The following is a 27,997-nucleotide window of genomic DNA, read 5'->3' as shown; positions in this document are numbered from 1 at the left end:
CAGATGTTAGGATTGCATATTATAAAAACAAAGGTAACTAGAACAATCCTTACGAGCCGAGTACTACTATCTCACGCTGTGCTCCAGAATAAATAAAATCCTTATTCATTATTTCATAGATCCCCTTACACTTTGTATTGATACCAGTGTATAATTCGAATGGCCCGAGACAACTGACTACCTCGAATTGATTAAAGAGGACTCCTGGCTATTCCCTTTCTTGATAATCACAAGGTACAGCTACATTTTAACATTCTATGTGTAATGCATGCATTGAACCTGTACCTTTAGTGATCTCATCCCCACAAAATGAGTATCCTCTTTTAGTACCACATGTTCCCTGTATAAGAGCACCAGGAAGAACCAATGGTCCTATAGTATAATAAACATAACTTAACAACAATGTATAAAAAACAAAAGGTGATCAGTACGATTCCTAACTGTATGTTTCTTTTTCTGATTAGAAAACTGTCCTGATGAAGGTGTAAAAATAAAACCGAAACGCTGCGTCGACTTGTGTGCAACAACTATTGCTGCTTTTTAACTGACCCATGTGACTCGTGTGCAACAACTACTGTTGTTTTTTAATCTGATCTATGTGCAATAATTATTGCTGTTCTTCTAACTGGTGTAAATCGATAACTGTTGTCAGTAATTGTAGTACAATTATTTTTGTTCTTCTATTAATTGTGTTCTTTTTGTTTCATTTTTTAAATACGGTGAGCACTAAGTGCTAAAGAAAATATGATATTTTTAATAAACTGTACAAACAGGTTTAATTTTATATAATGGTGTATTTGCATTATTGAAGAAACTGTTCATGATACATATGCGGGTTCTGTGTGCTTCTAAAAGAGTGGTACTGACATAAATACTCCCACATTTGTGGAACATAGGGACTCCCTTCTTTTGCCTTGCTAATTCTCCTTGTCCCTAAACTGGAACTATAAGGAGACCTCCCTTTCATTTTTTGACTCGCATGGACACTATCACCTCGGACTTGACATTCCTTCGGGCCGACCAACACAAACTCTCAGACCGAGTGCGTGAGGCTGAGGCCATGCTAGCAGACCTCGCTGACACTGTCCACAGAATTGCTCCTCCGCACTTCAAGATCTGCCGGATCGAGTTTGCACCCTAGAGGACAAAGTGGATGATGCGGAGGGTCGCTCACGCCAAAATAATATCCGCGTAGTCAATCTCCCTGAAGTGGTGGAAGGGCGGGACCCGGAGACCTTCACGGAGGCCTGGATGAAGGAGCTCATGCCCCTCGGATCGCTCTCCCCACAGTTCATAGTGGAGCGGGCCCACCGAATATGTGCTCGCAGGCATCTCTCCTGGGGCACGCCCTCACCCCTTCCTATTTCGAATCATGAACTTCAGGGACAGAGACACTATTCTAAGGGAGCTGGGCAAACACCCCGGCCCTAAGGTGCAAAACGTTTCCGTTTCTCCTTTTCCTGATTACACAGCTCAGGTGCAGAGGAGACGAGCCACCTTCACAGCAGTAAAACAACAGCTCCGAGGTCTGGACCTCCGCTACTCCTTGCTCTTCCCGGCCCACCTGCGAGTTATCAGAGATGGATCTACGAAGTACTTTGATTCCCCTGCTGAGGCATGCGACTGGCTCGAGGAACAGGGGTTGGCGACGGCACCCAAACCATCTGATGAGTCCCCTTATCGTCAACACCCCCCGCAGAGGTAGACGAAGAGGGGGTAGGGCCAAGAGTGCGGGGCATACAGTGACCATCCCCAGTCCCGACCAAATCAGATCGGTGCGTCAGGGGGCCCTGCAGGCGATGGCGGCCCTCCAGATCTCCGTCCCCAGCTGGCTCTGCTGCCTCCCCGCTCCGGTCCGTAGCCCCAGAGTCCACGCCGGAATGGTCCATGGATGCGGATTTTCCCCCACTTCGGGGTGTCACCCCACATACCGTAGATGGCATTATCTGATGTTAACTTTGCATTCATATTGGACTCCCGCACTACTGCAGGACTTGTTTGTTTCCTTCTAGCAGCCGTGTGTCGGGCCCTTCCCCCCCCCCTGTTTTCGCATACTCTCTTGAGGTGCTTGAAAGGGTCAGCCCTTACATTGTTCATTTCCTCTTTCAGGTTATCCTCTTCCCCCCGACGACCCGGTATTGGTTGACTAGTCGACTTGTGCCTTATATGCATGTTAGAACACCATAGTGCCTCAGGGCATGTTTCTTCTCATACATTTGTGATGCTCTATCTCCTGATCTATTGATGTTATTTAAGGGGATTACCCCTACATTGACTCCTCTTATTCGCTGGTCTACATTCCATCCCCCACAGTCATACAAAGACGATAGTTCCGTAGCCATGATTTGGAACGATTGTTTGGGCAGTTCCTCACGTTGGGGTTTCGCTCTCTTCCTGTTGCAAAGTTTCCTGTTGCCCCACCTTCTTAATTTTCTTTCCCTGTTCGAGTCGCCATCCCTGCAGACCTGCCGCATCTCCGTCCTCCCCATCCAAGGGAGTCCTTCACACAGGGAGCCCTTCAGTGCCCGGGTTGGACACACTGATCTTAATAACCCCGATGACCGACCTTAACGTCCTAACTTGGAATGTCAAGGGTATCCAGACACCTTCTAAGCGATACCCCATCTCTGCCTATTTGCAGCGTCATAAGACGAGTGTTGCACTCCTACAGGAAACACACCTGGCGGACATTGAAGCCACACGCTACGCCGACGTTGGCGTGGTCAGATTTACAGCACCAACTACTCATCCATGGCTAGAGGGGTGATGATATGGATTAAAGCTGTGGTCCCATGGGAAGAAAAGGAAGTCCTGACAGACACAATGGGGCGCTACGTCCTGATAAGTGGCAGACTGAACGGCCAACCGATTTTACTGGGTTCCTTATACGCTCCCAATGTTGCTCAGGGCACCTTTCTAAGTGAACTCCCAGAGATACTGTTCCGCTGGAGGGATGTCCCGTGGCTCTTGGGCAGGGATTTTAATGCAATACTTGATGTTTCCCTTGACCGTTCCTTCCCCCCCCATACTATTACTACAGCCTCCTCCAACGCTCACCTTTTAAACACATGGCTAGATAACTGGGCCCTTTCAGATGTCTGACGGGAACGTCATCCACACTCCAGGGTATACTCTTTCTATTCCCCAGTCCATAAGCTACACGTGCGTTTCAACCATATACTCGCATTCACAGCCCTCCTCCCCTTGATACAAGTGATGGATTATCTTGGTCGGACATACTCCGATCATGATCCCCTGTTGATGCACCTGGCCTGGGAGGCGCCACCCCACCGGTTCCCACCTGGCGCTTACAAACCGTGGCTCTGGAGGACCCCCTCTTCCGAAGCTCGCTGGAGTCACTAATAGCGAACTATTTTGCACTTAATACCCGCTCTGCGGACTTGATCCTCACTGAGTGGGAGGCCTTTAAGGTGGTGGTTAGGGGTCATTGTCTGGGACAGACTTGGGAGTATTTGCAGGCAGTTAGACACCTCTTTGACCCACATTGAAGGACGGTTACTCCTACTCGAAACACAGGTTGGCACCAACCCAGCGAAACAGCAACATCTCGATGCTGCTCATATCAAATGAGCGGCACTTCTGGATCGCCTGCGCTGTCATAACTATTTGGCACAGTCGATCCGCTCCCACTCGACCGCGGACAAAGCCGGGAGACTGCTGGCCTATTTGATTAGGCAGGAACATCCCCAGCGCCCAATACATTTCTTACTTGACGATCTTGGTCGAGAATGTAGCACCCAGGAGACATACACGCACTGATGACTGAACACTACACTCGTTTGTATGACACCTTTCTGACAGGTAACACGCATGACCTAGGATCCTTCCTGGACACAGTGGAGTTACCCACTCTGACGGTGGACCAGTCCCTGGAGCTGGACTCTCCTATAGTTGAGGACGAAATACGAGATGCATTACGTGCCTTGTCCTCGGGTAAAACTCCAGGGCCGGAAAGACTCCGTACGGAATTTTTCAAAACTTACGCGGAACATTTGGTACTGCAACTTCACTCGGTGTTTCTAGAGGCAATCTCGGAAGGGACCCTGGCCCCCTCTATGCGTACCGCTAACGTGGTGTCGTTGTTGAAACCTGGTAAGGACCCCACAACCCCTGGCTCCTACCGACCGATCGCTATATTAAATTTAGATTATAAGATCCTTACAAAGGTCTTGGCTAACCGGCTGGCACCGCTAGTCCCTGACAGGGTACACTCTGACCAGAATGGTTTTATTCCGCAGCGTAACACAGCCCTAAATTTACGCTGCTATTTTCGAGTGGCGGAATATGCCCCAACCGTCTGGCCGCTCTCCGGTTGCATGGTATTAGACCTTGAGAAGCCCTTCGACTCGCTCGCCTGGAACTTCCTATTTGCTGCCCTGGTTCGTTTTGGAGTTGGCCCTTACTTCCTAGGCTTAGAGCAACTGTTATATTGTAATCTGTCGGTTTGGGTTCAGGCGGGCCATATATTTCAGATCCGATTCGAGTGCGTCGTGGGACCCGCAGGGATGCCCATTGTCCCTGTTACTATTTGCGTTAGAAGTGGAGCCGCTGGCGGCTCATATCCGCGCACACGTTGTTATGGGAATTGAATCAGGTGATGGCGTACACATCATATCTCTCTATGCAGATGACCTGTTAATATATGCCAGGGATCTTCATGATATTCCGCCTTCCCATGATCGAGCCCTTAGCCTTTTTGCGTGAGCTTCCGGGCTGCGAGTCAACCTGGCAAAGTCCATACTCTCCCTGTTCCTGGGGGACACTCCGGATCCAGGCTATACGCTTGTGGGGGATGCCGGTGGCCTGGTGCACTGAACCTTTCCATTACTTAGGTGTCCAGATTTATCGCGCCAAGGCCAACCTCTTTGACGGAAACATTGTCCGAGCTACCTCTGCGATTCGTTCCCAGATGGGTTTCTGGGAAACTCTCCCATTAGCGACCTCTGGTAGAATCGCTCTGGTTAAAATGGTGGTCCTTCCCCGCCTCCTCTATTATTTTGCCACTCTACCCCTCATCATCTCCCCCCTTCTTCAAGCAGTGGGAAAGTGTAGTGCGAGATCTCATATGGGGGACCTCGTGACAAAGGATGTCCATGGGAAAATTTCATCTGCCTACGGAGCTGGGGGGCCTCGCAGTACCCAAATTTGAGCATTACTACCTGGCCTCCCAGCTGCAATGGATCGCAAGGTGGATGTTCTCCCGTTACCTACTAGACACGGCCTCCCTGCGACCCCCGCTGCTGCTGAAAACTCTACTCCAGGTCTTCCATCCCTGCTCCACGCTTAGACCTCCAGGTTTTTTCCTCCTCACTGTAGCGCACACATGCTTTCGCAGATGCCTTTTCCTCACTAGACCACCATTCCATACGCACCCGCCATCCCACTGTTGGGGACTCCAAGGGGGCACAGAGTTACATCACTGGACTTCGGAGGGGGTACAAGATGTGGGGGACCTCTTTCAAGACGGCGCTCTTATTCAGTTTCAGAAACTTATAATAGGGGAGAATATACATCCTGGCAGTTCTTATTACACAGAACCCTCATAGCTTCATTAGCCTCCAAATGGGGTGCTCTCGCCAAGGAACCTCCCATACACCACACTTTGCAATACCTTCACGTGATGGGGAGAGGAAGACACCTCACGCGCTGGTTCGCAATCCTCGCTTCGGCAGCACACGGAAACAGATCTCACTCGACTTCGCTGGGAGGAGGCCCTGGGTAGAGCGTTTACAGATAGTGAATGATGTGCTGCCCGTAGCGGCCAATCCGCATCCCCCAGAATCAACGATTCCGACAGATACAATTTTTCATATTACTTCAAGCCTACCTTACCCCAGCCCAAATAAACAGGTACTTCCTCCGCATAGATGCAGCTTGCCCCCTGCCGACAATCAGATGCCGACTTGATACATATGCTTTGGGGTTGCTCAGTTCTGACTGACTACTGGAACACTGTGACAACAACACTCATAAGCTGCACATCCCGCACCATTCCCCCGACCTGGGAAGCCCATGTACTGCACCTTTTCAGCAGAAACAAGAAATATAGAGCTGCCACGCGGTTTCTAGACCTAGGTCTAATAACAGCCAAACGCTTAATCACCAAGCGGTGGAAATCCCCCCTACCGTTTCACCCTCTTGCTTGGCGTCGATCCCTATCCAACTGGGCGAGGGTGCAGCACTACGCAGAGAAGACATGCTTGGCATTAGTATGTTCCCCCTGGCACCTCAATGGGTTGCGATGGTCTTCAAACTTTTGGGGACAGACACAGACACGGTATCCCCACCTGTGTCACAGAGGATTATCACTCACAGTGCCTCCCCCACTGACACGACTGCGGACTAACGCTGACACCCAGATCACCACTGCCCCTCTGCCACAGAACCCCGCTGCCACTGAGTCTTAGTGGTGTTTGAGGTCCTTCGGCAAAACTGGCTATGGCGGCAGGTATGCGCGACTCTACCCTACCCTTCCTTCGCTTTCGTTGTCCTCATTTTGTTGTGCCCTATGTCCTAGGTTACGTTTGAACTGCACTGCTCTCACATTACCCGCATACTACTTGATGCCGTGATTTTTCAGCATCTCTCTGTCTTTCTTAGGATATTGCCACAAGCTGTGATGTAATTCATGCACTCTGAACTTTCATTGTCATGTAGTTATTAGTCCAAGAGTGCCTTGTCGCTGACAATCAATTTTCTCCCCTTTCTCCATCTGTTACATGAGTAATACCCTGACTATTGCCTGCATTCCTTACATACTACCCAATGCTGGGATTTGTCAGCACCACTCTGTCTTTCTTGGGATATTGTCACTAGCCTTGATGTAACTAATGCAATCTGAATTTTTATTGCCATGTTATTACTAGTCAAAATGTACCCTACTACTGGCAATTAATCTTCTCCCCCTCCTTTTTCCATCTATTACATGAGTGCTGTTCAAACTATGTTTTATTGATAAACGTGCCAAAAAAAAAAAAAAAGGTTAATAGAAACGATTTGAACAAAAATATTTGTGTTTGTCAGGAGGAGTGAAGGTCAATAGACCAAGATGCAGTTTCAACATGAATTTTCTCATGGACTGTATTTTGGTATACAACCTTTACAACGCAACTTTTACAACGCACTACCATTACAACAAAACTTTTACAACGCACCATCCATTACAACGCATGCATTTACAACGCAGTCATTACAACGCATGACACTACAACGCACACCACTACAACGCATACCATTACAACGCAGTCATTACAACGCATAGCATTACAACGCATAGCATTACAACACATTATACCCTTACACTATCCAACACTTACCCTACTGTTGCACCCCCTGGAGTTAGAATAGTACATTTTACCCCTACACTATCCAACACTTACCCTACTGTTGCACCCCCTGAAGTTAGAATAGTAATTTTTACCCCTACACTATCCAACACTTACCTTACATGCAATGCAATGTAATGCGTTGTAATGGTATGCGTTGTAAATGTAGTATGCGTTGTAGTGGAATGCGTTGTAAAGGTAGTTTCAAAGAATTCGTTGTAATGGCATGCGTTGTAATGGTGTGCGTTGTAATGGATGTTGCGGTGTAAAAAATGCGTTGTAAAGGTAGGCGTTGTAAAAGTATGCGTTGTAACGTCATACATCCCTGTATTTTACGTTCTTTACCAGCTGTTTGTTTAAAAGAGATCTAATGCCTAAAACTTTTAAGACAGATTGTAAAATCAGGTTATGTTTTGCTTCATGTCTAATTGTATTTTTGATGTGAAGTTAGGGTTTTATCTCTCAGTGGAAGGTAGCATTGCTCACTGTCCTTATTCGATGTATGTGGCTGACAGACTGACACTAGATGCCTTACTGTATAAGGACAACCGTGTGTCTGACAGACAGTGATATTGGGGATATAGCCAATTTTGATACAGTAATGTTGCTCATTGCTTCTATGCAGGGCAAGTATCAGACATACTAATTTCAGGATGCAAGTAGTTAGTGCAGATTACTAGTGGGCTAGTTATTTCCATCTTTTTCTTCCCACCTGATATTCTGTCATTGCCCTCCTCCTCAGGTAAACACTTTCCAGATTATACTGACCACCGATGGCGAGCTCTCCTTCACCATCTTCAACTATGAATCTATTACGTGGACCACAGGGATGCACCCTAGCAGCGGTGGCGATTTCGTTGGCCTGGGAGGCATCGCAGCACAGGTAGGGTCTGGAGCCTGCAAGCAGCTTAGACGAAGTTCTGATACCTCTAGCATGATGCAACCTATTCAGATGCATTTGTGGTGAAAGTGTCTGAGACAAGAGGCACCTGATTATTCACTGGGCAAAAAGAAGCAAGACCACATGTGCTGCATTACTACAGTGTTTAAAGTGGCTGAAAGAGAGAGTCACATATTAGGAAGCCAGGAGAATTCAACTTATGTGATCCTAATCAACCTCTCCCTCTCTCTTTATAGGGTGTGTTGTCTCTTCTGTATACAAAAGGTGTAAATGCTTTACATCAAATTCAATCATAGCTCTTCGAATTTAGTTATGACCTCTGCCAATATCCTGGTCCGTAAATTCAATACATCTTGCCTGAAAGAAATTGTTCTCTGTAAAAATAAAAGCCTTCACCCTTTTTTAGGTCTCGCCTTCGCAGCGCGCATGCGCTGCATAGGAGGGGACCTCTTGAAATCGATTAGCGTTTTCGCTCAAAAAAATTGCACGCTTTGCATTGCTTTCAATGGCAACGTGTGCACATTTGGCGATTCCCTTGCGGGAGCGAGCAGCGCCATCTGTTAACAATTATTGCACTTGCTCCCGCAAGGTAAACGCTGCGCGTCCCTGCCCTCTGCCGCACTCCCCCACCCCTCCTACTTGTTTACCAAGCGTCAGTTAACCCGCGGGCTACGCCGAGAGTGAGACGCATTTGTACTTATTGTTTTTTCTACCAATACATTTATCCTAGACATGTTTCCACTTCCGTCACACCTCCACGAACACAAGTAGACAAGTACGGCAAGCACCAGGAGCCACAGCGTAAAAACCTGTTCGCCTATTACTGTGCCACCCACCCAATAGTTCTAGATTCCAACCTGCCAATCTAAATAACTGAGCAGTGCACTTTTCTAATCGGTGCTCGCTACGACTCACGAGCCCAAACGCTCCCTAAATGGCTCCTATCTGTGCGACTGCAGGGTTCAGTACTTAAATAATCTGTGGCATCTTGGCGTTTTCTGCCGTACAAAACTCAGTAAAAAGTTGAAAGTTAATGGGGTCTTACCATGATGACGTACGTGCAGTCCTCGAGGAGCCCCCGGAGCTGCAGAAGCTCTGGTGACGATTGGTGCTGTAGGTGAGGTGCTCAGGGCAATAAACGACTCATCCCAGGCTGCCCGCACCTCCCAGGCTCCTCCTGAAGCTTACCCTTAAGTCTATAAAAACTCTCTGCCAGTGGCGCCAAACTGGCCAGCCAAGCACAGTGCAGCCGCACCGACAGGGCGCTGGAGTATGCCCGGCTGTACTCCTCCCCGCACTGGACTCAGGGCTTGATGAGGCTGCCCATGGCGAGGCAGGGGTTAACGAGGTGCGTCTGTTGTGTGGGTGTGACAGCAAAAAATCTGAGTCTGCTGTAAGTAAAGTGCAGGAAGAAGGAGGGGGGTAGGAATAGAGAATCAACGGGGTCCTGTCAGAACCTGGTCCAGATGCCCACCGGGTGTATTCAAGTACCATGCATGCCGGGGTGGGGGAGTCTGCGCCTTTCTGGGGGTGCAGCTCGCAGTCTCACTTCCAAACCTAACTATTCAATACATTTGCTTTTTACTGGACTCTCACAGGTACCTTTGTCATCTCATTAGAAACTACTCGAGAGTGGACACAGTAGCAATGTAAACATGACGGAAAGAGGCGCTGTGCTCCCAGGCGTGCCTGGTCATGTGTGTTTAACCCGAGAAAGAGGATGCAGTGTATTCGACCCAAGAGTATTTGAACGCTTTACACAAGTACCACTTCAACTCTTATTATATTAGGCATGGGAAAATTAAGTGATTTGCCCAGAATCAAAGGGTGCTGAGATGACGCCGGGACTCAAACCTGGTTCTCCCGGTTCCAGAGTTCACAACTCTGGCCATTAAAGCCATATTCTCCCACAACTACTTGCACAAACTTTTGGAGTTCATGAGAAGGGCAACAGGTTCGGACAACAACGACTATACACTATGAAGTGGAAGTACACAACTTATTTTATTTATTTGAGAATACATACACATTTCATGTAACAGACGGCTACTTTAACAAGCATTGGCATAGCCAATAGGTCTTGCTTTTGGGACCTTATAAGTATTTAGTTATGCAGCATAATATCCTTGGTGCATCAACATCAACTGTTGCATGACTAAACACTTATAAGGTCCCAAAGGCGAGACCTATTGGCTATGCCAATGCTTGTTGTATTTGGTTGTTAAACCGGTATCAATGAGCTGAGCTGTTTGCTAAGACAGTATTATCATGTGTAAAAGTAACATAACAATTAAGTAATTATATAAAAAAATGTTGTGTATTATATTTCTTTTCATGACGCAAAATGTGGTCTACCCTGCCGCATAATTTGGTGATCTCCTGCCGCATAATTCCAGTGGCCCTGATTATAGGGGGTTTGGAACTCCGTTATGCAAAGGCACTTGGTGCTGTTATCGCGTGAACTTTGGCACAAAAATACCTTTGCTCATGAGTTAATTGTGGATCACGGTTACAGTTTACAGCTCCTAGAAGGCACTGAATTCTCAAATGAATTCCCAAGAGAGGAGATTAAGTGTTCTTGAAACTCCAATTAACTAAGTAAATAGTTACTGCATTGGTTTGACTTCAGGGCATTTTGCTAACAATCAACCCCCGGGCAGTTGGGATCCAAGCACTACACTACAGGGCATTCCATGCTGCAGTGAGTAACTGAAGATAACACCAAGACGTGGAAAAGTCAACATTTACAGAAAAAAACACAATTATAAATCTGAGCCAAGCTCACAGAAATGCTGCCATGGCTCCGCTGACAGCACCCTCCGACAGCGCTCGGGTGAAGCTCCCGCAGCAGAGTAAGTCGGCTGTGGCGTAAATAATGCGCTACAGGGCTCCTCTCCTGAGCTCCCGCCTCTTCAGGTGCAGTCTGTGTGACCCCGTGGGGAGGGCACGGGGAGGCGGGCAGATGTCAGGCCCTCGAGTCTTGTGCCGTACTGTGGGAATTGGAGCCTGTGCTGCTGTGCTCGTCCACAGCCAGCCCTCTGCGGCATGCACAGGCCCGGTCTCTGGAGGAGCGCTGTGCTATGTATGCTGAGAGACGGCACAGAGGAACTGAGGGAGTGCTGTGCTGTATATACTTAAAGACCGCACAAAGTGTGAAGGACCAGGTTCTGAGGGAGTGCTGTGGCCAGAGACTGCTGTGTGCGCGCTGAATCAGAGCTGATCAGAAGTACTCACTCAGTCTCAGTGAATCCTGTCTCTGGGAAACAGCTGCAAGTCACTCCCAAGCTGCGGGCCGGACAGTACCTCTTCTGACTGCACGAGGGCGGGACTGCACTCACAGACTCCATCTTGCACAGGACTAGGCTCTAGGGGTGAGCACAGCGTTGTACGCACAGTCTGTGAGCAAAGGGCTGGTCTATGAAGAAAACCTGCAGTTCACTCAGTGGCGGCAGTGTGCGCAGAACTGTCTCTATGGGAGAGTTGCGTTGTATCCCAGGCTGAAGCGTGCACCGGACCTCTCCTTCTCCAGACGTATGCAGCAGACAGCAGTGCGCACGGGACCTGTCCAAGGGGAGGGCTGTGCATCAGACAGCAGTGCTCACGGGCCAGCTACGCAGCAGGCAGCAGCGTGCACGGGAGCTGTATGGCAGGCAGTAGAGTGCATGGGACCTGTTTTGGTGGCTATTGGAGCTAGTTGGACAGAGTCTAATCAACATAAGACGCCGCTTCACCAGCCCACGGGGCATGACCAAACACAGGACTTTTATGTTCACTTTGAATAAGGGGCGAGAGAGAGATGTACGACGGTGAGTAGTTAGAAGGAGCAAAGAAGGAAAGGCAAAGGGACGAGGAGGAGAGAAACTAAAGAATACAGTGAAAAAAGGGAGGGGAGGTGTGTAAGCAGATGCAGCGTCGCGCGAGCGGCGCCAACATTGAAAGCAGATGCAGCGTCGCGCGCACCTGGCGCCAAAAGTGAAAGCAGAGGCGGACCAAGGCGCGCGCTTGTGTGCTTAATTGCAAGCTGGTGGCTGCTTGGCCGCTTTTGTAGCACTTCTAAAAGCCGCCTTACTAAATGTCTCGCCAGAGTAGCGCATGCGCTGGCTCAAGCGAGACCTAAAAAGCAGTCACGTTAACATCAAAGCACCGTCAGAAACATGAAGTGGTAGTTTTCTCACTGGCTGCCCCTTCCACGAGTTTTCCATTAGTTTGGCGCTCCATTTAAAAATGTGTTGGAAACATACCAAACCCACCTCGCGCAGCAGATGTAAGCTGACAGAAACATGAGCTCACCCAGGCGGGAAGGCTTCCCTTTTGATTCTAACTGGAAGGATTACTGGGAGGATGTTTAAACCGACAACAAAGTCGGTGTTCAGCATTCCCAACAGAAATCCCGTACTCCACCCACACCTGAAGGCGGGCACGCAGCAGAGAATGACTACCGGGAGCAGGCTCGGCAAGAAAAGGCGGCAAAGGCAGAGAGAGCGCCATATTCCCATCCCCCAGTGACAGCATGCAAGCACATTCCTCCGCCCTGTGACATGTTTTGAGAACCTGAAGTGAGGCATCAACTTTAATTAAATAGCAACAGGACGCCACTACTTGGTTCTTTTAGTAACCGAAAGGCCAACTGTCCCTCTTAATGGGAAGGCGTCATATCTGTGTTTGACTGAGTCACTCTGGGCTTTCATTATCCCTGCTGAAGAATGAATGGGCTTTAGAATAAAAGGGCAGGTGATGAGGCAGAGCTGGGCCTCCTGACCCAGCGACAAACCCCGTATTCCACCGCTACCTGTGACATCTCCATTGGCCCGCCAGGTACCAGGTGTGCAGGCAGGCCTGATGTTAGGTTGCTAAAGCAGCTCTGGTAAACAAAGCGCTGCATCGGCTGTGTCTTGTGGACGCTTCAAAAATATGCAGCGCTGCATTGTTGCGTCCTATGAACAGGCATACCTAGGGTGTTACGTGTAACTAGCTTCTTAATTTGCAACCTACATTTACCTTTTCTGACATTCGCCTTTACCTTTGGCCTGCTTGTATTGTTATCGCTGTTTACGCTGTCTTGTTAAATAAATATCATTGAAAATCAGAGTTTTACCTTTAAGTGGAATGTGAAATTTATCAATTAAGACTAGAGGTCATCTACCCATTTTTAGTTGATGTTGTTGCACCAAGGGTATTGTGCTGGATAACTAAACACTTATAAGGTCCCAAAGGCGAGACCTATTGGCTATGCCAATGCTTGTCTAAACGATTACCACTAGCATAGAAAGGGGATATCAGTCCTTATGCCCATTCAGTTGCTGGTTTTCCCAGCATTGATGTCTTTTGAAGATAAGAAAGGAATTCATTCTCCATGCTCATTCAATACGTTGCCTACTTATTAACGGGTCAAATTGTATTTCAAGCCTGTTAAAACCTTGGCCTTGTCTGATAGAGTTGCTTTTAGATGAGAGAAGGTAGATGCTATGTTACCTCTTTCCAGCAAGGTATGACTACTCGAGTAGTGCAACGTGATTTTGACTTTGGAAATTTATATACCTGTATTGGCATTTTAGTGCTCAATAGACTACCAGTTATCTAGCCCTTTAGACATTAAGAGATTTATACATCTTCAACGTGGCATCAATTTGGCCTTTGTTCCAGCCCTGGGGCCAGATTTATGAATTCGTTAACATGTTAACGAATCACAATTTGTGTTTGCTACTACATACCAAATCAATATTTGGAAGGGCCGTGTTTAAGGTGCCCATTCCAAGTATCGATTTGGTATGGGATTTACTAATTTTTTGCAACTGAAATATGGTTGCAAAACATTAATGTTTACTGATTACACAAATGTAGTAGTAAGCCATTCGCAAACGACAAGGTGTTCCCATGGGGGTCTTTCCCCTTTGAGAATGTTGAAAAAATATTTTTTTTAGGGTAGGCAGTGGTCCGAGGCATTTAAAAAAATTGGTTTATTTAAAAGTAATCATAGACAGTGGTCTGGTGACCTCAGCAGTCCACAATCTCAGATTTTTTTTTTTGCAGAGTTTTATATGGCTGCGATTCCTAGTGAGTCACAATTTGCGACCTACCTCATTAATATTCACAAGGTAGTTTGAATTGCTACCCATTATGAATCGGGTTTTTGTGAACCGACGGATTAGTACATAGATTGGTTTGCAAAACACAGAATAGATTCAATAAAAGCTGGTGCACAATATGCAACGGGTATTACAGAATCCATTCTTGATACATCTGGCCCTATGTCTGGTAGATGGTTCCATTGTTCTAACACAGATAGCAAAAAGCCTCCATCCTATCCTAGAATGCAGCACTCATGGAGAAGAGTATAAGTTAAAGCATGATGTCAACAGCCTCCCATGCAGTGAATCAACAGTACTTCCTTGACGTAATTCGTTGCTTTCCCAAAAATGTTTTTGTGAGCTACAGTCAGGAGTTTAAAGTTACTTATGTGATACTAGGAGCCAACTTTATTACTTCAAACGGATCGTATGTGCTCACGCTAAGGGATACCTAGAGCTGCTGTTGCTTTGTTTTAAACTAATGTCGCTGTTTTTCCCATTAGTACCAATGATAACTGCATCACAATCTTCAAAATTACTTGTGTAAATCATAACTGTATTGCAATAGTCCAAATTGTTCTGCCAAAAGCAGGTCTATACCTGGCGTGGACGAGCCGGCGACCGTGATGGCAGTCTGACTCAGGAGCTCCGGAGCCGTCATGATTCTTTGGCCGCCTCACCACGCATTACCGTGACTGATTCAGCTCAGATGCACCGCACTGTGCTTCGGAGGTTCCAGGGCGCCGTCTATGCTATGGGTGGTGCCCCGTGCTCTCGTCAGAGCAGAGTTCGGTCCTGCACCGAGCCCGGGCCTGACGCGACCCTCGGAGGCCCCGAGTCAACAGGGGACTCGAGTGAGCCTGAGGGTGGGCCCTGGGTTCGAGTTCTGGGATCATGAGCTCCGGGAGCTTGCCACTACCGCCACGAGGGGCGGAGGTTCTCCAGGTGCTGGATCTGTGTATACTGCAGTTGCAGCGCCATCAACACCCTCTAAGCAGAATGCTTCCACCTTCACAGGCCACGGAGGGCAGGATCAGATCCCCGACCCTGAATCGATCGTGGTGGGCTACTGAGGCCTGCTGGAAGCTGCGTGAAGGCCTCTGCTCCTAGGATCTGAAATCTCCAGCACTGTGAGTACAGTCCCCATACACCTTGTGCCTCAACTTGGCCTCACTCATTTCAGCTTTTGCTGAATCCTAATCGGACTTAATAACTCCGGCCCTCATTTTAATATGAATAACGCTCCGCTGCCACTCCGACTTGCGATCCCTACCAGGGCACTACTTGATAGTATCTGTTCTGCACTTTACCCGGATTGCGCAAACATACCACAGTACCCTAGTGACCTCTACCTACGGTGCTTCTACTACCGGGCCAGCTCTGACTGATCCTAATAATGCATGCTCATTACCCTGGTAGCCATCTCCTTACGATAGCTGCTAACAATGGTTCATCCGGACCCAAAGCAATGCCAGCTATGTTTTGATGGGGGCAAGACCCCCAAAAGGGACGAAGCCGAAAATACCACTGGGGAGGACGGCACTGCAGCCATAATGGCCAAACTTAGGGCGGGCTTCAGTGCTATTGACACCCAGTTGGATACATTAACGAGTAGACTAGACGACATCCATGGTCGACTTGAGGCCCAAGATACGCGAATAGGAGGTGCAGAGCAGGGTATTTCTGATCTGGAGGATGCGCAGCCTACCCTGCAAAGGTGTCTTAAACGAGCTGAATCCTTACTTAAGCACCTAGCCTCAAAAGCCGAAGATTTGGAGGCCCGCTCTTGTTGAAGCAATCTTCGGGTTGCGTGAGTCGCAGAATCCACCAACACAAGGTTGTGGCAACATTTATAGAGACTGTCCTCGTGGACCTGCTTGCAAGAGATGCCTTCGCCACGTCATTTGCAGTGGAGGGTGCCCATCGAACCCTGAGACCTCCACCTGTCCCCGGGGCTGCTCCAAGGATGATCCTTGCCAAAATTCTCAATTACAGTGACCGCTATGTGGCCCTTCGTCTGTTCAGGGAGTGGGCGCACCTACCTAACGGGGGTCCACCATCTCCCTCTTCCCGGACTTTACGCCCTTGGTGCAAGAGGCTAGATGCAAATATGTAAATGTGAAGCGCACCCTCCAGAAGGCAAATGTCAAATATGCAATGTTGTATCCCGCCAGGCTCTGTATCCACTCAGGTGGAAAGGCCCATATTTTTTACTCACCGGATGAGGCAGAGAAATTCTGGAAGAAGCATAAATCCTCTATGATGCCGCAGCAGTAGGAGGGCGCCACTGTACCTGATCCCTGATTTCCAGATTTCTTAATGGCTGGTACTTTGGTCTTGCACCACTTTTTGTGCACTACGTACTATTCTTTGATACGGACTGCTTCCCGTGTACATATCAGGTTTTGACTTATCGACTGGGGGCGCTTTCTGGGATCTCTGTTAATTGAGCTTATTGACAATGATGCGATTGCTATTCAATCAATCGATAACTTTATTTTGGCCACCGAGGGCCATAAAAGCACATAATAAAATACATACAAACATTACAATACAAGAATAAATAGATTAAGACTATCGAACAACAAACGCATTGTTACTTACTATTAATTTACATTTTTCTAAAACATTTCCTATATTAAAAAGTTATTAAACTATGGGAAATAGTTATCGAACTTCCAAACACCCAATTACAAATGTGCTCTACAGCCCTTCTGTCCCTGAAATTAATAACAACGCTATCACCCTGGTTTTTTTTTTTCCCGTGAACCTACCCAAGCCACACGTCCGGCAAAGAGGATTTCACCCGGAAACCTGGTTTGGAAGGGGCCTATTTTGTCTCAGCCAGTGAATACATTTATTTATAAGGTCACTGTAGGCTTCCTTTTTTCCTTGTTTCAATTCTGGGACCCCTACTAAGACAACCACATATGGTGTGGACTCTGGGGGGAGGTCTAAACGTGGGAGCACATTCGGTTCATCAAGGATATTTACCGTATTTACAGGATTGTAGTTTCTTCCTACACCTCTATCCCCCCCTGCTCTGCTCTTTTGGATGTTTCCGCACCATTACACGTATCACTACTCCCTAATTGGTTTTGGTTCAGGGGTTGTGGTGCATTTATAGCAGGTAATTCCATTGTAGCATTACGAGCCTGCGGTATTACAGAGTTGAAGACTGCATTAGTTGACCTAGTGGGCCCCTCCATGCTTCTCGACCCACATTCAACCCGTGTACCACCCTCGACCTGCACAAGGTAAAATAATGTTTCCAGGTGGGTAAGTCTATCTTCTATGGAGTTCAGTCTCTCGTATATGGGTAGACAGGTCTCAGTGAAGATAAGTTCTAATTTGACCCAGAAGTCTTCTCCTAAATCAGTTGAAACCATTTCTCCAGCGCTTGGTGTTATCGTAGGTCTATGCACAGGTGACTGGGATGTCTCTGGGCTAGATATAACCCTTAGTGGTTGGCCTGGCTCCCGGTTCTCATACAATTGGATTTTTGCCTTCTTGTTCTTGGTTGCGGCCCCACCGCGCTTTCTTTTAACTGCAGGGTCCGGTGCCAAGTGGATAGCCCCCAGTTTAGCGCTGAAAGCAGACCGGGTTGTCAGTCTCGGTTTTACTACTCCCGTGATCTCATGAATAGTTGGGGGGATGGGTAGACCATTTGCAACAGTGTTCATAATGACTGGGACACTAGGGACACTGTCAGGTACTGTCAGTGTCTGCGTGCCCTCTCCTTCGTGGCCAAGTCGTGGCCAAGTCGTATGGGCACAATGTCTGCCGTTTGTGAGGTCACTGGTGACGTGCATTGTGGTGAGTCTGTCTCTAGCAGAATGTACTGAACTGAGCACAACCATAATTGGACTGGGGTACCTGCACCTGAGCCTTGATTAATATCTCACAAAACTAACCTAATGGGGACCTGCCTAGACTCACAAGAGGAGGGAGTCATGTGAAAGAGAGAAGAGGAAAATAGTAAAGAGAGTATCCCAAGGTGCAGTAGCCTGAGTGGCAGGACATATTATTGTATCTGCGGCAGTATACAGTTTTACGCAAGTCTATTAAAGTATGTTGATTATGCAATTAAAGCATTGGAACGGACACACCGATATTACTCTGCTGGGTGATCTAAGTTTCCATACCCCTACACTACCTCCCTGAGAAATGTGTGAATGCTTCAAAGTTCCACAACTGAGAGTCAATTGCTGAAGAGGCAAGTTTGGGAAGCCAAAGTAGTACAGATTTCGAGCCATCGGATGTAAACCACTCCTGCCCCCATGGCTGAGGCTCAGTAGCCCCTGCTTGCTCCATGCCCCCTGAACTGGATCTCACACATGCTCCCTGCCAGAAAGGCTCTGTATTCAGAGTGTCCAACTATACACTGTATGCCACCTAAGTCTATATAGTCAGTGTCATTCACTTAATACTATGTTTTCAATGGAAGACAAGGGTGCAGTGGAGTCAGGTAGGAATGGTGCAAGAGGCACTAAAGGCATTGAAGAAAAAGACTGAAAATAAAGATTTTTTTAAATGAAACTAATACTTTTTTTTAAAAAAACACTTCACAACTTTTGGATAGTCACCAGTACTCCAGAATACATGACATAACTCCTTGTGTTATTCTTGAAGCGTTAATGTACTTAAGTTAATGTTTAGTGCTATAATGTAAAAAATAATAATAATAATGTGAGGTTTTAGGCGCCTTATTGAATGTGTGTCAATAGTTCTGAGATGTACTTTTTAGGTCTGGCTGTTGCCATACCTTGTGTGATCAACAGAAAAAAGCTTTAAGAAACACAACTGTCCGAGAGACCTTGGCTCCTCCCACATGTTTACCTTGATTACAGCATTTGATTTGGCAGAACTAGTGTTGTGCTGCAGAGAAAGGGTGGAGTGCTTTTTGCACTTATATTGACTCCAGAGTAGTGTTCCCTCACCTAACACAGCTACCGCATTAAAACGCAATAACGTGGCAGTGTGCAGGAGGAAAAACCCTTCACAATGGTGTGATAGTATTGGCTAAAACTATTACTCTGTAAGACAAAAACAGTTTAACTGGTAAGTATTGGAGAAAAGAACTTCCCAGCAAGTGATTTCCCAGTCAATTCCAATACCAGATCACAACCACAGTTGCAGTGTTTCATCCTGAGTCTGTTGTGCTGCTCTCCGTCCTTCCTTCGCCTGCTTTCACCACACCCACATGGCTAATTCCCACAGCCTGAGACTTATCCTAAATAACAGACCAGCCCCCACAGGTCCAGCTCAATCTCCTTTCCCATACCATCCTAGAGTCTTAGTACACTCTCCCCTCTTACATTGCACCTGTAGTTTTGAATAGAACTGAAAAAGCATCCACTACTACTGGAAAGACAGATATCTGTGGCTGCATTTGTAGACATGTGCATGGCCAAACGCCGCAACATTTATTTCTATCTGCGTCTCACGGGCGTGCACATTGCATTCCTCCAAGAGACACATCTTAATAGGGAAGAGGCCGGGAGGTTGAAGAAGAGGAGGCCGGGAGGTTGAAGAAGAGGTGTTGGGTTCAGATCTTTGCGACCACCTCCTTGGCCTTCGCAAGGGCGGTGTTTATCTGGGTAAAGCCTGGGGTCCCCTTCGCTCTTAAACACTTATGGTTTGACATGGAGGGGCAGTATGCCCTGCTCAAGAGGAGGCTAGCAGGGCAGTAAGTGATGCTAGGCAATGTATATGCACCCAATCAGGGCCAAGTCGGTTTCCTGGAGTCTTTCTCCGCCTCCCTGGCTCATTGTTTGACCGGTTCTCTAATTTTGGGGGGCTACTTTAACTGTGTTGCGGACGTTGCAGTTGACCGTTCGCACCTTCCCCTACCGGGGACTCAGCCACATCGTACGGCATTGAATTTCCAAACCTAGATATCCCACTGGAGTCTTGTGGATACCTGGAGGCTGCAGCACGCAAGGGATAGGGAGTACTCCTTCTTTTTGCCGGTCTACCGGGTTCACACCAGGCTCAATGCATTCTTCTTTTCCCCGGCCTTTAATGGTTCTGTTTCCCACTCCGAATATCTGGGGCGCACTCTGTCGGACCATAGCCCATTAATCATGTCACATCAATGACCGGGGCGGCGTCCTCCGATCCCCAAATGGAAATTAAACCTGTTGTTGGTTGCCGATGTCACCTTCCGGGCCTCACTGCTCACACTGGTCGAAGCATACTTCCCTATTAATGCCAACACAGCCTCCTCTCCCCAGGTGGAGTGGGAAGCGTTCAAGGTGGTTGTATGGGGCCACTGCATGGCTCAGGTGTGCAGGGCTCCCAGGGAAATTCGCCGGGAACTCCTGGACCTGAAGGGGACTGTCTGTAGGCTAGACAATTTACAGGGTATAAATGATGCTGCCCGGGTGTCCTTACAAGAAGCACAGGTACGTTATAATGTCCTGCTGGACTAGCTGAGGTGCTACAAATGTAAAGATTACCTAGATAGAGTGCAAAGGGAGGAAGGGAGGGCGGGTCGACTGTTAGCACGATTAATTAAACATGAGCTGGGGGGAGCGCCTGTTACACAGCTTGGCTTAGACTCAGGTGACATGGTGCACGACCCAGACTGTATTAAAGACTCCTTCTTAACGTATTATGAGCAGTTGTATAAGGTTGCGGCCTCGCCACCTTGCCGGATATTCAATACTTTCTAGGATCTCTGCAACTCCGTACGTTGGAGGCAGATGCACGGGAGGACCATGGGGACCCGATCACCTTGCAGGAAGTCAAGATCACCATAGCGGCACTGGCGTCTGGTAAGATGCCCGGGCCTGATGGCCTTCCAGCCGAGTTCTGTCAGCGGTTCACTGATACCCTAGCCCCACATCTTGTGACGTTGTTTGCGGAGGTATATGGGGGGGGGGTTGCCCAACTCCACCTAGACGGCGCTTGTGATCCCACTCCTGAAGTCCAGGAAACCAGACGCAGGAGTGAGGGATTATAGGCCTTTCTGCATGCTCAACCTGGACTTCAAGATCTTGAACAAGGTGTTGGCAGGCAGAATGTTCCCGCATATGAAGTCCCCGATCTACCCGGACGAAAACGGGTTCATCCCCTCTCGCAGTACATCTTATAACCTTCGCAGGCTCTACTCCATACTATACCATGCTGATGCACCAGCCCACCGGCAGGCAGCCGTTTTATCTGTCGACCTGGAGAAGGTGTTTGATACGGTGATCTGGGAGTACTACCTTTTTGAGGTGATGCTGCCCATGGGTCTGTGGGATGATTGGGTACGGTGGGTACAGCTTCTTTACACCTTGCCCACTGTGAGAGTCAAGACGGGCCAAACCATCTCCAGGCTGTATAGGATTTCTCGGGGGTCTTGGCAGGAATGTCCCCTTTCCCCACTCCTGTTTGACCTGGCCATTGAACCGCTTGCGGAACGATTCTGCCTCAGAGGGGGAGGGCTGGGACTGTCTCTGGGAGGGCTGCGGCACCACATCTCTCTATATGCAGATGACTTGTTGTTTTACCTTACGGAGGCAGTTGCGGGTGCCTCTGAGACTCTGCATTTTCTGGACGACTTTGTTCTGCTCTCAGGCCTTAGGGTTAATAAATCCAAGACATATCTGTTTCCCATAGCTGGGCCTTCGCCCAGACCAGAGGCGCTGCCGGTCGACATTCTTTGGGCACAGCGCACATTTAAATACCTGGGCATTCATATTTTTCACGACTTAGATTACCTGAAAAAGGGGAACCTGGTAGGAGCGCTGCGTTCACTTCACTCCTGTGTCCATTTCTGGAGCATGTTACAATTGCCCTTCATGGCCCGGATCGCACTGTCCAAAATGGTTATGCTGCCCCGGTGTTTGTACTTTTTCGTGAATCTCCCGGTTTTGATGCTGAGAAGCTGGTTTTGCCCTCTGAATCTGAATGCCCTGCTGTGGGCCCTGGTCTGGTGTGACAGACACCCGAGGGTGTCTCTGAAAACTCTACAGCACCCTATGTCAGAGGGGTTGACTAGGGGTGCTGAATTTCGAATTTTACATGCTGGCTTCCCAATGACAGTGGTTAGCACAGTGAGTGGAGGGAGTAAACGAGGTGGGAAAGTGCCTGGCAGGCCTGGCATCCAGTCCCGGGATGGTGACGTCGAAGCTACTGCTACCGGCCACACCCACTCCTTACTGCTCCTTGCTGCAGCAAACGGCCTTCCAGACGTGGAGATGATGTCACAATAGAGGGCAACAACCCACAAAGTATGCTCCTATGCTGCCTCTGGTAGGGCTGCTGCATGGTGACCCCCAATGTATATTTACGCGTGTCCAACTGGCCAAATGGTCGGAGGCCGGATTGGACAATGTTGGGGACTGCTATTTAGACAGGGCATTGATTCCCTTTGCGGAACTGGTCGATGGTTGTGGGCTCCCCCGGGTCAGTTCCTACAATTTGAGGCGTTGACAAGCACGTCTGCGCAGTTATGGGGCGCCGGGAGGGAAGAACCTGACATGCACAAGATCCTCTGCAGTGTAGTTCCTATATTCATAATAAGCTCTGCACATTAGAATAATATACACTATAGATTTGACATAGGACTGCGGTCAGTATGTCTTTATCGAGTATATTAAACTTAATTGTGTGTGTACCAGCTAACTCAGAGGTCACTAGAAACGTTCTCGAATAAACAAGAAGGGATTAGTCTCTGACAACCGCATAAACATGACAACTTTGTTTCCCCTAGAATCGAGACAATATCTTGAGAGTTGTGGAAATAATAGATAACTATTTCACTCAGTCAATCGTGCATGCTTCCTTTCTACAGAGTTGCATAGAAATAGAGAGACGGGCGTTTCAATAAAAGGGTTTACTGAACAGTCTTATTTCTCATGCAAGAGATACGAACTGCTACTATCGTTAGATAGAATGCGAAGTATAAGGTGTACAGCGTAAACAGTAATATAAAATAATTCTGTTATAGCATTTTCTGTTGCTACGACATATATAAATATACATACATAAATACTACAGGCTAAAATACTCAACTGGTGCTTCTAAAATAAGCCTACCCATGGGCACCTAACCTACGTCTAGTACGAGGGAAGAAGTAGGTGCTGTTTAGCTTAAGTTTAGTTTTGCCAAGACTCTGCCAAAGGTTTCTCTAGGTTCTAATCAGCTCCATACCTTAGAATGAGAGAGGTTGGGATGTATGTCAGTACAACGCGATCTTTTAGATCGCGGTACTTGACATCGCAGATTTTACAACGCAAGTTGTTACAACGACTTGCGTTGGAGGGCGCGGATTTAGGAATTACAACATTCCTTATCCCACAGCGCCATCCAGCGCAAGTCGTAGTAACGACTTGCGTTGTAATAGCTGCGTGGAAAAGGTCGTGCGGTGTAAACACCGCGTTGTAAACGACGTTTCCCGAGAGGTTGGTATCTCTTTCTCGGGACTCGATTTCCCAACACCCCGCAAGGGGAGTCAGAAACACTGGAGCTGGATTTTTTTCGGCAGGAGGAGGACAGCTTCTGGTCAGTGCGTCAGCTGGAGAGTTGGCTTCCTTCATGACTTGCTGTGGCGATCTGTGGCGTGCAAGTAGGTAGTCGAACTGAACCGAACCACACCATGCTTTGCCATAGCAAGTGAAGGTATATTTATACCTTGAAGGTGTTTAGGAATGCCAGCATTGACGTAAAGTCGGGCATATGAACGTCATGAGTGAATCCCTGAGGAATAGTTGTTCATGCATAATAAATAAATTCTTGTAGAAATCAATATCCAAGCAAGGGAAAGTCCCTAACAGCTTAAGAGTCTGGTTTTCCAAGAAATCGTTGTGTCGTAGATGAACGGATGCAAGTAGCCATGCCTGTATTTTGGGAAGCATGGACTATGCCTAAATAAGGACTGGATTTCTATGCCTATATAAGGGCAATGTGAATTATACCTATATAACGGCATGAATCGGGAAATTCATACGGAATCTAAATCGACATACAACACCCACCCCACTTTCTTATGTACGACATTACTAAGTTCTAAACACATATCTAAATCATATCTATACATGAAGTGCTAAAAGCATGTTTCAAATACCTTGTAATGATGTATCCAAACGAAAGGATTGGTGCTGTACACATTAAAGCAAGTATTCATTCTAAGCACATGTTGACATTTTTCTAAATGCTCGTTGAATGAATCACGAAAATATACATTTATTAAATTGCTCGTAAATACAGAAGGAAAAGTGCCGAAACCATTTCATGTCAGATTACATAAAACTGTTTGTTTTGCGGACAAGGTCATATATTGTCTCTGGAAGTACTCAAAGAAGTCTTGTTCTCTATGAATAGTTCTACTATAAGCAGATTACTTGTGCCAAAAATGTAAAAATACAAAGTTGGAAAGAAAAAAAAAATGTATCATAGGAAAAGGAGCGTTCCAAAGTTAATACCTTGTTTTGAAAAATGAAGGTCGAATTCATAGTCTCTCAGAACACTGTGTGCCAAAATCAAAAGTCAGTGTGAGGGCTAGGAGAAGACATGAAATCTTCTATGTCCGTTGACAAAAAGTCGTCTACCATTGTAGGCAAAAGTTGAATTACTTTGTTTAGAAGATTAACCGCACATAGATGTGAAGCATCGCCGGCAGCATTGGTCGCATTAGTATTGTTCGTAATGGATGGTACCTGCGCACCTGTTTAGTCTCGTACCTCAGCAGTTGTAGTTTGCGTCGGTGTCTGTGAGATCTCAATGAATGCTGTCATCAGAATTGGTAGCCGCTGGGGACAACACAGAGCATGGGCCGTTAGCGGTTCAAGCAAAGTATCAACATCCGCAGACATGACTGATGGCAGTGTGAGACATGTGTCTAACACGCATTCTTCTCTGCTTAGCATGCAGCGTAGAGCAGGTAAGATGCAATCTTGCCAAATTGGTCTGAATGACAGAAACCATGTGGTATTTAATTCTCGTAGACACGGTAACACCAAAATGTGGACGATGCGCTCACGACACTTCATCGAAAGTAGAGTTGTCCCCATGGAGAACTCGGTGTCGCTGGTGATTTGGCTTGCCATATTGTAGCAGAAGGAGCAAAAATAGTATCCCTGCAACAAGTCCCTAAAGGAGGGGCAGTCCTCCAAACACAGAGCACATAAAGTTTGGAAATATTCCTAGGACTGCTTGAAAAGGCGCTAACAGTCCAGAAAATAGGGTCTTAAATACATGTACAATACCACTTGTATCAGGCATGTTTAAGATACGACTAAACATTTCTGAGAAATGTATAGGGCAGTTTATAGCTAAAAGGCATGTATCTCGGCAGAAGTCCTTGCGATTTGTAGATCATAGGTTTCATTGGCCGAGGTCAGTGGCACAGTTTTTTGCAAAAGAATGGCTTTCATTCTGCTTAGAGTATCAATTCATATAGAAGAGATGTTCAGTGAAGGCCATAGTGGCGACTCCCTGTCTGTCTTTGTTTTTGGAAACAATACTTGCATACAGCAAGTGACCCTGGCTGATATTACTAGATATGGTATACCTGGCAACATGCCACAGCAGCTGTGATCATTCAATATGAGGTACCTTCCATTTGGAAGTTGTCCAAAAATTGGATCAATCACCGCAGCTGGTGAACCTTGCAGGTGGCAGAATAAATTGTTCGAGGAACCATCGCAGGCCCCGTGTAAGTTTATACCCTGACAAAGGAGAGAACCGCTTAGTGTGTTTTCACAGTTTGAACCACTAAGTGTAATCCCTGACTGCCCTTGGGATTGGGTTTGTAAACAGAATTCCAAGACCCTTAATCAGAAATGCATAAATAAGGCAACCAAAGACCCAAGGTATGTATAACCGGCTTTATGTGTGGCTCGAATACATTCCGGATAATACGTTATACAATCCAGCAAGAACAACGAGGGTTAACTCCACCCTTACTTGCCCTTTAGACGTTCACACCGTCCTCCGCATGAGTGCCAGTCCTGACACTCCCCAACGGAGGGCACCGTGCTAAGTGGTGGCCGACAATGCCACTCGAGCCTTCACCTATCCTTAGACGGTCTAGCTAGCCGTCCTAACCGTCCCCTGCAAGACTGCCAGTCCCGACACTCACCAAGGAGGGGTACAGTAATGCCTTGGTGTGTTGCACCAGTGGCCACTCGAACAAAGGGTCTCAAAGTCTGGGATGTCCCTCAATCAGAGTTTGATTAGGGTATATAGGCAAGAATCCACAAGGTGAGCAGTAGTCCTCACTGGCTCCCCAAATATCAATGGACTAGCAGCCTCACGTTTTGTGCTATGCGAGACGTGGTAACACGCAGGAGCAGCCGCTCACTCGCGTTGAGTATTCAAACACTGTAAAGGGACGGCCCCCGTCCACAAACAAAGTCCCCAGATAGCTCCGCTCTTTTGGATGTTTCCGCACCATTACACGTATCACTACTCCCTAATTGGTTTTGGTTCAGGGGTTGAGGTGCATTTATAGCAGGTAATTCCATTGTAGCATTACGAGCCTGCGGTATTACAGAGTTGCAGACTGCATTAGTTGACCTAGTGGGCCCCTCCATGTTTCTCGACCCACATTCAACCCGTGTAGCACCCTCGACCTGCACAAGGGATAACAATGTTTCCAGGTGGGTAAGTCTATCTTCTATGGAGTTCAGTCTCTCGTATATGGGTAGACAGGTCTCAGTGAAGATAAGTTCTAGTTTGACCCAGAAGTCTTCTCCTAAATCAGTTGGAACCATTTCTCCGGCGCTTGTTGTTATCGTAGGTCTATGCACAGGTGACTGGGATGTCTCTGAGCTAGATATAACCCTTAGTGGTTGGTCTGGCTCCCGGTTCTCATACAATTGGATTTTTGCCTTCTTGTTCTTGGTTGCGGCCCCACCGCGCTTTCTTTTAACTGCAGGGTCCGGTGCCAAGTGGCTAGCCCCCAGTTTAGCGCTGGAAGCAGACCGGGTTGTCAGTCTCGGTTTTACTACTCCCGGGATCTCATGAATAGTTGGGGGGATGGGTAGACCATTTGCAACAGTGTTCATAATGACTGGGACACTAGGGACACTGTCAGGTACTGTCAGTGTCTGCGTGCCCTCTCCTTCGTGGCCAAGTCGTATGGGCACAATGTCTGTCGTTTGTGAGGTCACTGGTGACGTGCATAGTGGTGAATCTGTCTCTAGCAGAATGTACTGAACTGAGCACAACCATAATTTGACTGGGGGACCTGCACCTGAGCCTTGATTAATATCTCACAAAACTAACCTAATGGGGACCTGCCTAGACTCACAAGAGGAGGGAGTCATGTGAAAGAGAGACGAGGAAAATAGTAAAGAGAGTATCCCAAGGTGCAGTAGCCTGAGTGGCAGGACATATTATTGTATCTGCGGCAGTATACAGTTTTAAGCAAGTCTATTAAAGTATGTTGATTATGCAATTAAAGCATTGGACTGGACACACCAATATTACTCTGCTGGGTGATCTGAGTTTCCATACCCCTACACTACCTCCCTGAGAAATGTGTGAATGCTTCAAAGTTCCACAACTGAGAGTCAATTGCTGAAGGGGCAAGTTTGGGAAGCCAAAGTAGTACAGATTTCGAGCCATCGGATGTAAACCACTCCTGCCCCCATGGCTGAGGCTCAGTAGCCCCTGCTTGCTCCATGCCCCCTGAACTGGATCTCACACATGCTCCCTGCCAGAAAGGCTCTGTATTCAGAGTGTCC

General features: G+C 47.4%; 1 protein-coding gene across 9 annotated transcripts in view; it reads left to right on the top strand.

The window, feature by feature from the left end:
• SNED1 (sushi, nidogen and EGF like domains 1) overlaps nt 1-27,997 on the top strand; it is a 2,618,914-nt gene that overhangs the window by 335,083 nt on the left and 2,255,834 nt on the right. For all 9 annotated transcript variants that reach the window (XM_078665627.1, XM_078665624.1, XM_078665625.1 and 6 more), the window contains exon 3: nt 8,089-8,229. In XM_078665627.1, the coding sequence (XP_078521753.1) occupies nt 8,089-8,229 (141 nt within the window). The remainder of the gene's footprint in view (nt 1-8,088; nt 8,230-27,997) is intronic.

Source organism: Lissotriton helveticus, chromosome 11 (assembly GCF_964261635.1).
Source record: "Lissotriton helveticus chromosome 11, aLisHel1.1, whole genome shotgun sequence".
In the NCBI taxonomy this organism is placed as follows: Eukaryota; Metazoa; Chordata; class Amphibia; order Caudata; family Salamandridae; genus Lissotriton; species Lissotriton helveticus.
Note: the sequence above shows the minus strand (reverse complement) of the source record. Positions and strands in the feature narration are given on the sequence as shown.